General features: G+C 41.6%; 3 protein-coding genes and 1 non-coding gene across 4 annotated transcripts; 1 reads left to right on the forward strand and 3 right to left on the reverse strand.

The window, feature by feature from the left end:
* Positions 1-3,367: 3,367 nt before the first annotated feature.
* ASPACDRAFT_t322 lies at positions 3,368-3,439 on the reverse strand. The gene has a single exon. It is a non-coding gene; the product is annotated as a tRNA-Ala (tRNA).
* Positions 3,440-3,621: 182 nt separating this feature from the next.
* Positions 3,622-5,928, reverse strand: ASPACDRAFT_128177 (uncharacterized protein). Its single transcript, XM_020197108.1, has 4 exons — positions 5,297-5,928; positions 4,454-5,211; positions 4,273-4,391; positions 3,622-4,207 (listed from the first exon to the last, which is right to left on the reverse strand). The coding sequence occupies exons 1-4, from the start codon at positions 5,663-5,665 to the stop codon at positions 3,900-3,902; spliced, it is 1,554 nt and encodes a 517-aa protein (XP_020050953.1). The 5' UTR covers positions 5,666-5,928; the 3' UTR covers positions 3,622-3,899.
* A 2,751-nt stretch (positions 5,929-8,679) lies between these two features.
* On the forward strand, positions 8,680-10,987 carry ASPACDRAFT_48652 (glycerol-3-phosphate dehydrogenase GUT2; the record flags this gene model as incomplete). Its single annotated transcript, XM_020202169.1, has 4 exons — positions 8,680-9,119; positions 9,180-9,439; positions 9,513-10,841; positions 10,902-10,987. The coding sequence occupies 4 exons, from the start codon at positions 8,680-8,682 to the stop codon at positions 10,985-10,987; spliced, it is 2,115 nt and encodes a 704-aa protein (XP_020050954.1).
* Positions 10,988-12,769: 1,782 nt separating this feature from the next.
* On the reverse strand, positions 12,770-13,048 carry ASPACDRAFT_37656 (uncharacterized protein; the record flags this gene model as incomplete). The annotated part of the gene is made up of 1 exon (XM_020200321.1): positions 12,770-13,048. The coding sequence occupies one exon, from the start codon at positions 13,046-13,048 to the stop codon at positions 12,770-12,772; it is 279 nt and encodes a 92-aa protein (XP_020050955.1).
* Between the last annotated feature and the right edge of the window lie 481 nt (positions 13,049-13,529).

Raw genomic sequence — 13,529 nt, forward strand, 5'->3', positions numbered from 1 at the left:
AAAAAAATAATAAAAAAATTTTAAAAAAAATATAAAAAAATNTAAAAAAATATAAGTATGAAGTATTCAAAAAAATATAGAAAATAAAAATATAATAAATAAATATAGAAATTAGTATATTTTTTAAAAAATATATTAAAAAATATATCTAAACAGGTGCAGAATATACTATTAAATATAACTAATAATATATAATTTAATATAATTAATATAGTTGATTATTTTAAGTATTAAAAATAATAAAAAATAAAGAAATTAATTATATTAAAGTTCTATTACTAGAGCGGTGAGAAACACGGTTATATAAAAATAGATAACAGAATATTATTACAGATAAACAAATTAAATAATATAGTCTAACTATTTTATTAATTATTAAATCTTATTATAATTTTATAAATTTTAAAATTATAATAATAAATAATAAATTTTAATTTAATTTTTCTTTATTATTTTTTAATATAAAATATTCGGTATAAATTATAATATATATTAAGATTTTCTAATTCTCAAAATTTAATATAATAAAAATAATTATTAAATTAATTTTTTTAAAAATTTTTTATAAAAGTTTTTTTAATTACAGCTTCGGAGATGGTATATAATTATATTAAAATTTTAATTTTTTAATAATTTTAAATAAATTTAATTTTTTTAGTTATTTATTAAAATCAAAAGAATAAAATCATTTAGATTAAAATTAATAATAAAAATGTAATATTTATAAAAATTAAAATAAAAAAATTTATTAAATATGAATTTGATTATATAATAAAATAGTAAATAATATTTAAAAAATAAATAGTTGTAAAATTTAGAAAATAAAAATTATATTAATATTATATATAAAATTTTAATATTAGATTTGCAATATTTTTTAATATAATAATAATTAGATTTATAATAAAAATATCTATTATTATTATAATAGAAGATTTTTTAAAGATAACAATTATTAATATATAATAAATAAATTTATAAGATTATATTAAAATATAATAAATTATTTCTAATAATTATTATTTTAAAATTTATATTAGTTTTTCTAAATATATAAAATTTAATTAATTAAAAATCTCTACAGACAGTTATAGATCTTATTAAATATTAGAATCTATTTATTTTTTAAATTCTATAAAATAATAATAACTTTAAAATATAAATAATTTCAGTTGGAAAGATCGCAGTAAAATAAATATAATTTTTGAAGTTTTTTATTTATAATCTATTTTAATATAATAAAAAAAGTAATATTTAATATTTTAATTTTTATAATTAAATATTAAAATTTATAAGCAATATTATAAAATTTTTTTTATTTTTTTTAATATAAATTAATATAACTTGTTGCAGATGTTATAAATACTATTTAAATTATTAAAAAATTTATTTTTAATAATTTTTAAAATATTTTATATAATTTTAGATCTAATAATATTTATTATAAATATAAAATAATATTTAAATATAAATAAATCTAATGAAATAGTTAATAATATAAATAATATAAATTCTAATACTTAGAAAACAGTCAGTATTAATAGTTATTTTATCTTTGAATTCAGAAAATAAAATCAAAAAATATTTCCGGATGTCTTTAAATTTATTAGAATTAAATATATATTTAAAAAAAATAAAATAAAAATTTTTAAAATTATTTAATATAATTATTTTCATTAAAGCAGCTGCGGTATTTTTTATAATAAAAATAAATTTTAAAATTTATATTAAAATATTTATTATAAAAATAATAATTTAAATAGTTTTAATATATTTATATTAGATTAAGCTTTTTTCTAAAAATAATCTTTTAGATTATATTTATTTTTATAAATTAATAGTTGAGATCGTTTTTTTTGGTTTAATTTATTTAATATAATAATGGAATATTTATTATTATTATAATATATTAGATTTTAATATAAGCTGTTTTATATTTATAATATATTAATATAATATATTATAATAGTTATATTATTATTTTAAATATTTATTAATATATTAAATAAATTTTTTAAATTATTTAATATTATTAGAGATTGCGGGACTGCTGGTATTTTATTAGATTATCATTTTTTTAAAAAAATTATATAATATTAAAATATAAACTAGATTAATAAATATTAGCTGGCTGGAGTAAGAAAAATAATAAAATTAATTAAAAATTATTTAATAATAATTTTCTTAATTAGCTATTTAATTAGATTATTTTTAAATTTATAAGTAAAATATAGTCTAAAAAGCTATAAATAAAACTAGAAGCAGACAGAAGATTAAAGAAATTATATATTATATATAAAATAGTTAAAACAGATAATAGATTGTTGGAATATTCGGAATATATAAAATAGTTTAGATAAGCTAGATAAACTAAGTAGATTAGATATTTTAAATAGATTAGATATCTTAGGTTTGTACTGTAATAAACAGCAGAATATTATCATATGTAAACAAATATCATATTAAATATCTAGTAAGTAGCTTTTTATTGTAAATATATTGATATTTTATTTTTATTTAGATAATAATTTATTAAGTACTTACGAAGTACTTGGGAAATAACTTAAAAAGAATAATTTACAAATAGCATGTGCAAGAGTATGAAAAAGATGATATGAAGCAAAATTTCCAAGTCATATACATGAAAAATCAGTTGGAAGTCATGTGATTAAGCTGCTTATTAAGCAGTTTTCGTTTCACGCGACCCGAAAAAGCAGAACTGCTGATTTTCAACCACGACATCAGGCAAAATAGTTGTCCAGTGATTCTCGAACCATGACCCCGCTATGAACACAGAGCTCATTGTCATTACGGCATGGTTCAAAGGGGTACTGTACCCGTAGGAAGCAAGCAGGCCTTTCCGTCGGCCGAATTAGACACTGCGTTGCACAGTAGCCCAAGTCCTCCTCCAGATAAAGGGCGACGCTGGGCGGAGCCATGGAAGGGATGGTTGATAGTGACAACCGGTGGTCTTTCCCATACGTCCGGCATTGGTAGTGGAAATACATGTATCTTTATCAAAACAGTTCTTGTATTAGGAGTTATTGGGATTCTTCTGGGCTGAAGGTATTGTTATTGATTAGGATAATATATCAGTGGGTCCTTTTTTTAAACTTTCTATTGGAGTTTATATGGTCGATATCAATGTCAGACTTTCAGTATTTATTTTTATATATGATAGCTTAATGGTTATTTAGGCCGGCCTACAAAAAACATGTAACATGGGTGTATGCTATCTAGACATCCTCAGCACTGATATACTAAAATAATCAGATTTGCTATAGAGGAGTATGTACAGTAGTAAAAATTACCTAGGCGTCTCTAGAACTTGGTAGTTAACTAGTTGCCTGAGCAAATCGCAAAAAAATGGAGCTGCGGGGAATCGAACCCCGGACCTCTCCCATGCTAAGGGAATATTATACCACTAAACCACAGCCCCTTCTATGACAAACCCTTTGTTACTTGACATTCTGACGCAAAAATGACTCAAAACGAAATACAACCCCCTTTCGCGGTACAAACAGGGGCTTCGACTTCCCCGAACAGCGTGGGCTTGGAGAGAAACGAGAAATCTAAGAATTAGCCTCTCTATTATCAACGCGCATTCTCTACATACTTCTTAACCAACAGGTGGTCCAGGCAAGTGAGAAATCCGAGGCTCAAACAAAGGCATACCATGCTTTTCATCATACTCGGGCTCGATTTGCCTAGGGACTGCACATGAATGCCTAAATATGCACACACAGGATAATGCAAGGTTCATTAGGACGGGAAAGACAGCCGTCTTTTATTGGGCGCATGCTATAGAGCATTGGATGGCAATCAGAATTCCATGCCGGGTAATGTATTTCTGAGAAGACTCGAGTCGATCAAATGCGAGCCACCAGGCATGGTCTCGATCAACGAGCCAACGATGCTGCAAGTGCTGCCCTGTTTTTCGGCACAAATCTAACCCTGTACCTTTTGGGTATCGCCACAAGGCTAGTGGGGTCCGAGTTTCCTCTCACAGGATGCCAGTCGACATCGTCAACCGGCTCGATTCTGAAGCTATTCAAGGTGCGCATGAAAACCAGATATAGCTCCCGATTCGCAAGGAGAGAGCCCGCACACATACGGTAGCCCATACCGTATGTGAACATTGGGGCATCTGGTTGCTCCAACCACCGCTCGGGTCGAAAGTTTTCGGGGTCTTTCCAGACTTCGGGGTCTAATTGAAGTTCCATGTAATTAGCCTCTGCCACAGGGCAAATTTAGTTATGCGCAGCCACTGACCCATGTTGCAAGCCCAGGAGTTCAAGAAGAAGACGGTGCCCTTTGGAATGACTGTTCTCTTATAAGTTATGTCCCGGATGGATGTTCGAGGAAGTGCAAGCCGGAGGACGGTGAAGTATCTGCATGCAAAAATAATAGTCAGGAGTGTGTATGTCGAGGCCAGAAATGTCCTGTAAATTACCTTAGGCATTCCCTCACAAGAGCAGCGACATAAGCGCATTGCTGATCGTCTTTAGAATCACAAAGCGGCGTGTCCTGATCATACAGTTCCTGGATGGCTTTCGCGGCCTTGTCCTGGATATCCGGTCGTTGCGAAAGGAGGCAAAGACTCCATGCCACCAACGTGGTTATAGTATCGAGACCCCCTGATAGCATCGTCAAGCTGATTGAGATGAGCTCATCTGCATCGAGCTTTGCTTCCTTATCAAGGATGACATTCGCCTGTATACAAGAATTGTGTATGCCTTTCCTCATTCGCTCATCCAGGTCCCGGTTCAATGAGTTGAGATATCTGTCTCGGCGATCTCTCATTTCCTTGGCCTTTCTAGAGTTCCCACTGAAAGGATTCAACCGCAGAAGAGGGATATAGTCCTGTAAGTTACCCGTCGTGCTCCTGAACTTGCTGATTTCCTCCTCAACATGAGTGATTTCATCGAACAAGTCTTCCTCCTGGGATGCCACGCGCACTCCCCAGTTAAGGGTCAAGGATAGACTCAGACTCAATCGTTGAATCATCGCCATGGGATCTACTGGTGTGTTCCCACTGTTTCCATAACGGTTGAGCTCTTCAATGAAGGCTTTGGATTCCACGTCCAAGTGAGAGACGTAGGATTCCACAGAAGGACGATTTAGCGCCGAGGCTGCACCTTTGCGGCGTCTTTTCAATGACTCGCTATAAGGAGAAGTGCCGATAGTTGTGCCTGCTGTATCCGAGACGATCTATACTAACATGTTAAGCCTGTCCAGTGCAGGAGAGCTACCGAAAGCCGGGGAGGGCTAGAGAAGGGGAAGCAGACGGACCCACCTTGTGGAAGGTATAGAACTCTGGTCTTGAGCTCAAGGCCTGTGCATTTTGTCCAAAAATAGTTTTCGCAGCCGCGGCTGAGTTTACAACAACCACGGGAGTATTTCCCAGCTGAATCTGATAGACTGGTCCATATGTTCTAGACCAGATGCGATATTGCTCTGCGGCGTTCTTCCGGATCTGAGCGAGATTTCCGATAAGTGGTAAGCCACGGGGACCTTTGAGCCCAGGCAATCTTGCAGATGCTCGAGTGAGCTCGTTCAGGATGATATAGATGATAGGGATCGTGAGGATCAACACTGTCAGCGCCCGCAAAGGCGACTGGATAATGCTGTCCAGAAGAGATAAAAGGGCTGCTGCAATAGCCATGACGACCGAAGATGAATGTAATCGATTCTCACTGTCGGAATGGTTGAAGGGATGAAGATTCAACTCAGCTGATGGATTTGGGATCTATTATAACATAGTTGTGCAATGATGGTATTCCCACGTGATACTTCCTGCAGTCCCGTACTCTTCTTCTTGCGAGGAACGTTTCCGTTGTACAGGCTTGCCTGCAAAGAAACCAATGCCAAATCCCTGTTCCAGAGGCTATGAAAGATTCACCCCAGACCGAGAAAAGCCGGGGTAGATCAGCCTAGTAGGAAGGGGCTTGGTCCTGGAGAGGCTTGTGAGACCAAGGGGAACAAACAATGGGATGGCCCAGATTCCGCACTCGGAAATTTTCCGCCCATCCCCAGTGCACATCACTTCATTTTGCGGGGCTGGGACTTTCTTGCAGTATCGGCAGCTGCCAGTCTGCCACAGAATTTGGCCAAGGCAGACGAGTGACACATAGCACGCGTAGTGGATGGAGGTAACGAGATGGGGGAGGTGTAGTTCGCCCGGCTGATCGGCATACGATTCCGAATGAATGAGTGTTATTCCATGATATTATGAGTAGAACGACTCCCGATGTCCATAACATGTGCATGATGAGCCAGCATAATTGCATTCTTCAGATGAAAAAGCACCCAATCCCCTATCCATCATTGTCACAGATACAAGTCCACCTGACTGAGAATGCGAATACACATCTAGGCTGGCCGTAGCCGGACCTCAAGATTCGGAACCTTGCCGCGCGAGTTACAGATGGTCATTAATTTGGTAACAAGATTTCAGTACGCACAGTAACTATAAAGTTCTGGGCTACCGAGGGCTTTGCTCTTGACGAAGCTTGTACCCCTGGTCGAATACTTATACGTAGAATATTCCTACCTACTAGGTACTGGTATTTATAGTATATCATCTCTGTATTAGGAAGGCTGCCGATTGGAGGATTTCCACAGATTGGTTGGACTCGGCGCCAGGTACAAGGCTGAATACCTTTACGGCCCAAGCCTCAGAGATCCTATTTGGGTGGCTTGCGGTGTCTTAACAGTCTGGACATGAAGATATCGTCCTTCCAGTTCGGCAGGTAGCGAACTTACTGGTTACTGAAATCGGCTGTGCAGGAGGTCTAGGTAAGTAGGTAGGGCTGAAATACCTCCAAGTAACATTTCCGAGGTGACTAACCGATTGGGTAGCAGGGGGTTCATCGAAAAAGGTGAGTTGTTCTTAATGGTTGGCCGCAATTCATCTTCAAAAGAAAGAACAGCATTCAAGCAAGATTGTGGAGGAGAGACTGACGTCAAAAGTCAAACACCAGCGACCCAGGAACCGACCGTTCACTTGAGAGTGGGGTATTACGCCATTCCGTTCTGTCTACCCTGCAGGCCCCAACAATACGGAGTACTGTACCTTTACCCACCTTCCAGGGTCTGGGCTGGACAAGTGGAGCAGAGAGACATCATCAACCAGAGTATCAGATTAAACGCACCAAGAGTCTTTGAATCTTTCGACTGAGAACTGGGGTGCTCGTTTTTATTTTATTTTTTTTTGGTAGCTAAGTCCAGAAAGCGGACGGAAGGGACACCGTAGCAATAGATAGATAGCGTATAACAAGCATGGTGGCGATCTGGTGCATGATAAATAGTAGCCATAACGATGATAGTCGGAGTACTATACTCAGGAAGTATGCACATAGTAGTAGTACTCCGTAAATATATGTACTCACTTGTGAGTAGTTGGTCGGGGAAAATCATACATCTTATAGCCCTGCCCGATGGGAAGAGCCTCGCTATAAATAAATCCCTATCGATAGGGGGCTTAGCAGTAAGACTACCTACTCATCAGACATACATACCTAGTACTAAACTTATTACTCCGTACTGCGTACTACATGTAAATTTATTGAGAGACTAGACTAATTAATCAATAATTTTCCATAGTCCTGGTCGGCAATGCTTTGGACCGGGCTGGGCCCCTCCCGGAGAAGGGAGTCCTTCAGAGAAATCAGAGATAGTCTAATGTCTATCTATTGAGGGAAGCTTGGACGAGGGAAGGGGAAGGGGGGGAAGGAAGAACGGATTGGGGAAAAAATTGGAGATGTTCCGAACTAGCGGGAAATCTTTGCTGGTCACATGCGGGCACCGTGTCCAGCTTCGACAGCCAAGTCATCGCCCAGACCCATCCACTGCCGGAGCTGCCGAGGCATTGATTGGTGGGACAATGCTGATTGACGCCGCGACGCCGTCATCGTGACCCGCCCCCATTCTCCCTCCAATTCCCTTCCCGGATTCTGTCTGTCGCAAAAGAGGCAGAGCTCATGACGCACTGCTGCTAGCAACCTACCTAGTAACCTACTGCTATTACTGCTTTCTGGCGGAGAAAAAAAGGGATTAGGTGGACAGACTGGAAGGTTAGCCGGTTATTGAGAGCTGATCATTCACACTGACACGGGTACATTTTCAAGTACGGAGTACCGTACCTATCCTTCATTCCTCCCTCTCCAACATAATTGCTATAGTACTAAAGTGGACCAGTGGCCCGGCATTCGGATTGCTCTTTAAACATTTTTCTGTATCATTCTCTTCCTCCTCTTCATCCTATCTCTCCTCTTCCCATCCCTCTCATCTTCCTTTCCCTCCCCACCCAAACCCCTCCCCTTCCTCTCCCAGATTCTCCCGTACCCTCCACATACACAATTGACTCGCAACTTTCCGTCTCTTAAACCTCTTCCTTCACGAATCTTGCTCTCGAATTCTAGGTAAGTTATCATCGATTCAATTGCTTGGTTGGAACCCTACCAGCATGCTCCGTTTTCTCTCTCTCTATCTCCTGAATCTGACAGGCAAAGAGCCATTGGATAATATAGCATCTATCTATATATATCTTATATCTTACAACAGCCATCCGCCCATTCTCCTCCCAACCAGCTGTTTAATCCAGCACTGCTTCGATAATAGAGCGTCAACGAGGACCTCTATTAAATCTCAAGTGCCTAGTGTCTCATTTCACGTACCATGGCCTCCCGTCATTCGCGTAAATTCCTGCGACCGCTGCTCTATACGTCACTCGCCACGGCTGCGGGTGCTGGAGTGCTCTACATTTCTTACCGCCCTCGCAATATCCCTGGTTCCGAGGCCCCTGCTGTCCCGCCCCCGGGTTATCACGAAGGCCGCCTGGTGCCGCCTAGTTTTCCCCGCATCAAATCTAGATTAGAGCAGATTGAGGATCTCAAGCGTTCCGCAAAGGGAGATACATCAGAGGAATATGACCTGCTCGTTATTGGCGGTGGCGCCACTGGCTCAGGAATTGCTCTTGATGCTGCGACTCGAGGATTGAAGGTCGCCATCGTCGAACGCGATGATTTCAGCTCTGGAACCAGCAGCAAGAGTACAAAACTTGTACATGGTGGTGTGCGATACCTGGAAAAGGCAGTATGGGAATTGGATTATAACCAGTCAGTCGACCCAAAATACTTCCTGCTTCCGATGAGAGATCTGACAGGTCCCTATTTTAGGTACGCGCTCGTGAGGGAAGCCTTGCGGGAACGGAAGTACTTCCTGAACACTGCCCCTCATCTTTCCAGCTGGCTTCCGATCATGGTTCCGGTGCAGAAGTGGTGGCAAGCACCCTATTTCTGGGCAGGCACTAAATTTTACGACTTTCTGGCTGGCTCAGAAGGTATTGAGAGCTCCTACTTCCTGACCAAGAGTAAAGCCATCGATGCTTTTCCGATGCTTAGAAAGGATAACCTGATTGGCGCTATGGTCTACTACGGTATGTATCTCCTGTCACGAGGCTAACAGCCGCTCCGCATCTTAGTATAAGCTCTAATGATTTACGTGGGTAGATGGTGCTCACAATGACTCGAGAATGAACGTTTCCCTTGCAATGACAGCTGCATTGTACGGCGCCACTGTCGTCAATCACATGCAGGTTACCGGCTTGACCAAGGACTCATCTGGCAAGTTGACCGGGGCCCGCCTCAAGGACGTAATCCAGGGCAGAAATGGCCAGGAGGTGGAGGAGTTCACCATCAAAGCGAAGGGTATCATCAATGCGACCGGGCCTTTTACTGACTCAATCAGAAAGATGGACGAGCCCGATGTCAAGGAAATTGTGGCGCCGAGCTCGGGTGTCCATGTCATTCTACCTGGTTACTATAGTCCGTCAGACATGGGGCTAATTGATCCGTCGACATCCGACGGCCGAGTTATCTTCTTCCTGCCTTGGCAGGGAAACACAATTGCTGGCACCACAGATCAACCCACTGAAATCACTACCCAGCCAGAGCCCTCCGAGAAAGACATCAACTGGATCCTCACGGAAGTTCGTCGGTACTTGGCCCCTGACATCAACGTTGAACGAAGTGATGTGCTTGCCGCCTGGTCCGGCATTCGTCCTTTAGTACGCGATCCTAAGGTCAAGAGTTCCGAGGCTTTGGTTCGTAACCATCTCATCTCAGTCTCCCCATCTGGGTTGTTGACTTGTGCCGGTGGCAAATGGACCACCTATCGGCAAATGGCCGAAGAGGCAGTTGATGAGGCCGTCAACGTCTTTGGCCTAAAGCCCCGAGAAGTATCCAACGCTCCCGATATTAGCGGTGTTGGAGGAAGCGGGCTAGTCGCTGACGGCGCTGTTCTTGATGGCTCTTGCCAGACCCATCAGGTCCGTTTGATTGGTGCCCATGGCTACTCAAAGACCCTTTTCATTAACCTCATCCAACATTATGGGCTCGAAACGGATGTGGCGCAGCATTTAACACAATCATACGGTGATCGAGCTTGGCAGGTTGCGGCTTTGTCTTCGCCGACTAATGCTCGTTTCCCCGTTCGAGGCCAGCGCATCTCGACCCTCTATCCTTTTATCGATGGCGAGGTTCGTTATGCTGTTCGCCACGAGTACGCGCAAACTGCTGTTGATGTTCTCGCACGCCGAACCCGCCTAGCATTCCTCAATGCCGAAGCAGCGCTTGAAGCCCTGCCTAGTGTCATTGATCTGATGGGAGAAGAGTTGAACTGGGACAGTGGCCGGAAGGACGTCGAGTGGAAGGAGAGTGTCCGCTTCTTGTCCTCGATGGGACTCCCCAAGACCTTCCTCAGTTTGAGTAGAGCGGACGTTGAAGCTGGCAAGGTCAAACAGGTTGATATTGCGCAACGAGCGGCGTTTGCTAGGACAGGTAAGTGACCGAAAACACTGGTAATGGCGAGACTGGGGCTAATGTGTTCTTTCTTTGCAGATCCACCAGCGGATGTGCTTGCCAAGGACACCCGTTCATCTGACTCCAACAAACTGATCCAACCTGATTCCCCGGCCAACAAATAGAGCAGCTACGCGCCATAGAGCTATTTTGTATAAATAATTGGATGTGTATAATTGGCACGTCATGTCATCTGGATATCCGACAATGTCGTCTAGATTGTCCCTTCTGGAAAAAAATTTCAAGCCCTAGGCTTGTGTGTTGTTTAGACTTACCAGCATATGAGGGTGGGTTTTCCTTCATGGTGTAGATGGCATGTAGGTGTTGAACGTTCATCTAAAGGAATTTGTAACGAATATTCCTTTTCTCTGCTCATGGCGAGGATGCAACAAGGTGCAATCCCCACGACAAAATGGACGGAAGCAAGAAGACAACCAACTTCAGGACAGATCAATTGTCGCCTGTACATCGTGCACTGGCATCATGTCGCTCGCACCTACAGCCTAGTGACGTCTGCTTACCCTTTGCCGATGAGCTTGTCCATTGCTTGAAGGTCGGAGAATCGGGCTGGCTTGCAGAAATGGTCTTTTGAGGGCACAACGTGCTCTCTGGCAAGCCAATTGAATACCGCGGGCCTTGGCTCTGTTGCTATTACCTTATTCATGTTAACCGTAAGCCGTCGAAGCAGGGAGGGGTCTTTTGGTACCGAATTTCTTCTTTCCCGCCTTCCGATGCGAAGATGTGGGCGGAGGAATGCATTCGTACCATGTTTATAAATTGTAGCCTCCATAATGACACCATGGGTACATACTGCAGCAATTTTGGTCTCGCTTGAGATGAAACATGAGGGACCTCCGTGCATCACTCGTATGTATTCCGCGATTTGTGCATATAGCTTTCCCATACGGAACAGTGATTTCGAAAATGATACGATCGGGCCTAAAGTACAACAGACTTCTCAGATAATCAGTCCTTAGTGTCCTCTACCTGTGACCAAGAATATATTGAAATATGCAGAACATAAGCCTGGTTTATATGACACCAAGTATGCAGCGTGATAAAGTACAGCAAGAGCGGTACCAGCCATAATTAGAATGATACATCGATTATCCTGAGATAATCGGGAAAGGGAAGGGGAAAAAGAGAACATGATTATTATGTCAAAACAGGCGTATAAAAATGTATAAATAGATGTCATGTTCCAAGTGTGCGCAGCACACCATAATGAAAAAAAACCACGCAACCCGCGGGGCCGCGCGACAAGGGAAAGTAAGACCCGAAGATTTCTAATCGACGATCGAGAACACGGAGCGATGGATTTCGAGCGCCCGGAGGTGAGAAAGAGCATATCCGAGCACCCGAAACAAGTCTCCCGACCAAGGTCATACATGCAGGTAGAGAAGGAGGCGCTCGGTTTGGGTTCAAGGCAGACCGGCTATACCCGAGAACCGGCTTGCCCGCACTCACGTTGGTTGGAGAATCCGCTCAATAAATGTGAGTGAATGTCGGGTAACGCGAACTCGGCATCCGCCGGGGTGGCTTCGAGAAGTCACCATCCGTTCCCTCGCTTCGTTTTCATGTTCGCTCAGAGGGTCAAGGGACAACGACACCGGATAGAGGGCTCTCACGGAAGCCATCTGGCTGGTTTCCCATCGAGTTCTTCTTCACGCATGGGTGTCTCATTGCAGGAGGGTCGTGGGTGAAGTAATAACCCTCGAAGTCCTATTCGGATGTTCGAGACCTGGGCTTGTTCGAGGTCCACTTGTCCAAAAGCGTCCGATTCTGAATGTATCGATCATGCCACCCTAAATTGGGCGGGGAAAATTGATTGCGATGCATCCTCAGTAAGAATACGGTTGCAGCCGGTAAGAGACCAAAGTCAAAAGAGAACACAATGCGCAACACACTTATGTCTTGCTCTCTGCCGCGTTTGGGTCGCCCTTATAATGATCCCAGAACCGTGCGACGGTCCGTTGTGCGACGGTGTTGCCCTTGTACCGATATATGAAGTAGTTGAATAGGGCAAACTCGTCGCGATCGAGTACATAATCCTTCTGTGTGTTTATCTTGTCCCATAAGCTTGCAATGGCTGCCTCCAGGGTATCATTCGTTGCCTTATCGGTATGACCGTCCCGGCCACGCTCCAGGGCCTGCCGCACCTCAGAAGACGACGCTGAAACCGCCATTGGCAACTGAGGAGAGAAATGCTCCTACTTCAAGACAGTTGTTCGGCTCGGAAACGCTTGGGAGAAGGTAGAAGAAAAATAGCGAAAGTGGATGTGAGTGGTGCAGGATCGGAGCATGAGCGGCGCGCAAGCTGAATTTGGAGGAGACAGGGAATAGAAATAAGTTCTTGGGCCCTTGAACGACAGAGAAGGGAAAAAATTTTTCTGGACGGACACGACTGTCTTTGGCAAGCTCCGACCCTCTCAATTTAACGAGAGCGAGGTGGAGGCGAGGGGGGACGGTGGGGAGGGGGGGGGGGTGGTGGAGGGGGTAGAGAGGAGAAGGGGGGAAATTGGATTGTCCAAACGGTGGGCAATCGTGGATCGAATCTCTTACAAGGCCATAATGGTGGTGGTAAGTAGTGTAGTTTAGCAGTACTCGACAATCTGAATGTAGTAGCCGTAGTAGGTAGGGTAAATAGAAAAGAAATAATCAGGATGG

This window comes from Aspergillus aculeatus (assembly GCF_001890905.1).
Source record: "Aspergillus aculeatus ATCC 16872 unplaced genomic scaffold ASPACscaffold_35, whole genome shotgun sequence".
NCBI lineage: Eukaryota > Fungi > Ascomycota > Eurotiomycetes > Eurotiales > Aspergillaceae > Aspergillus > Aspergillus aculeatus.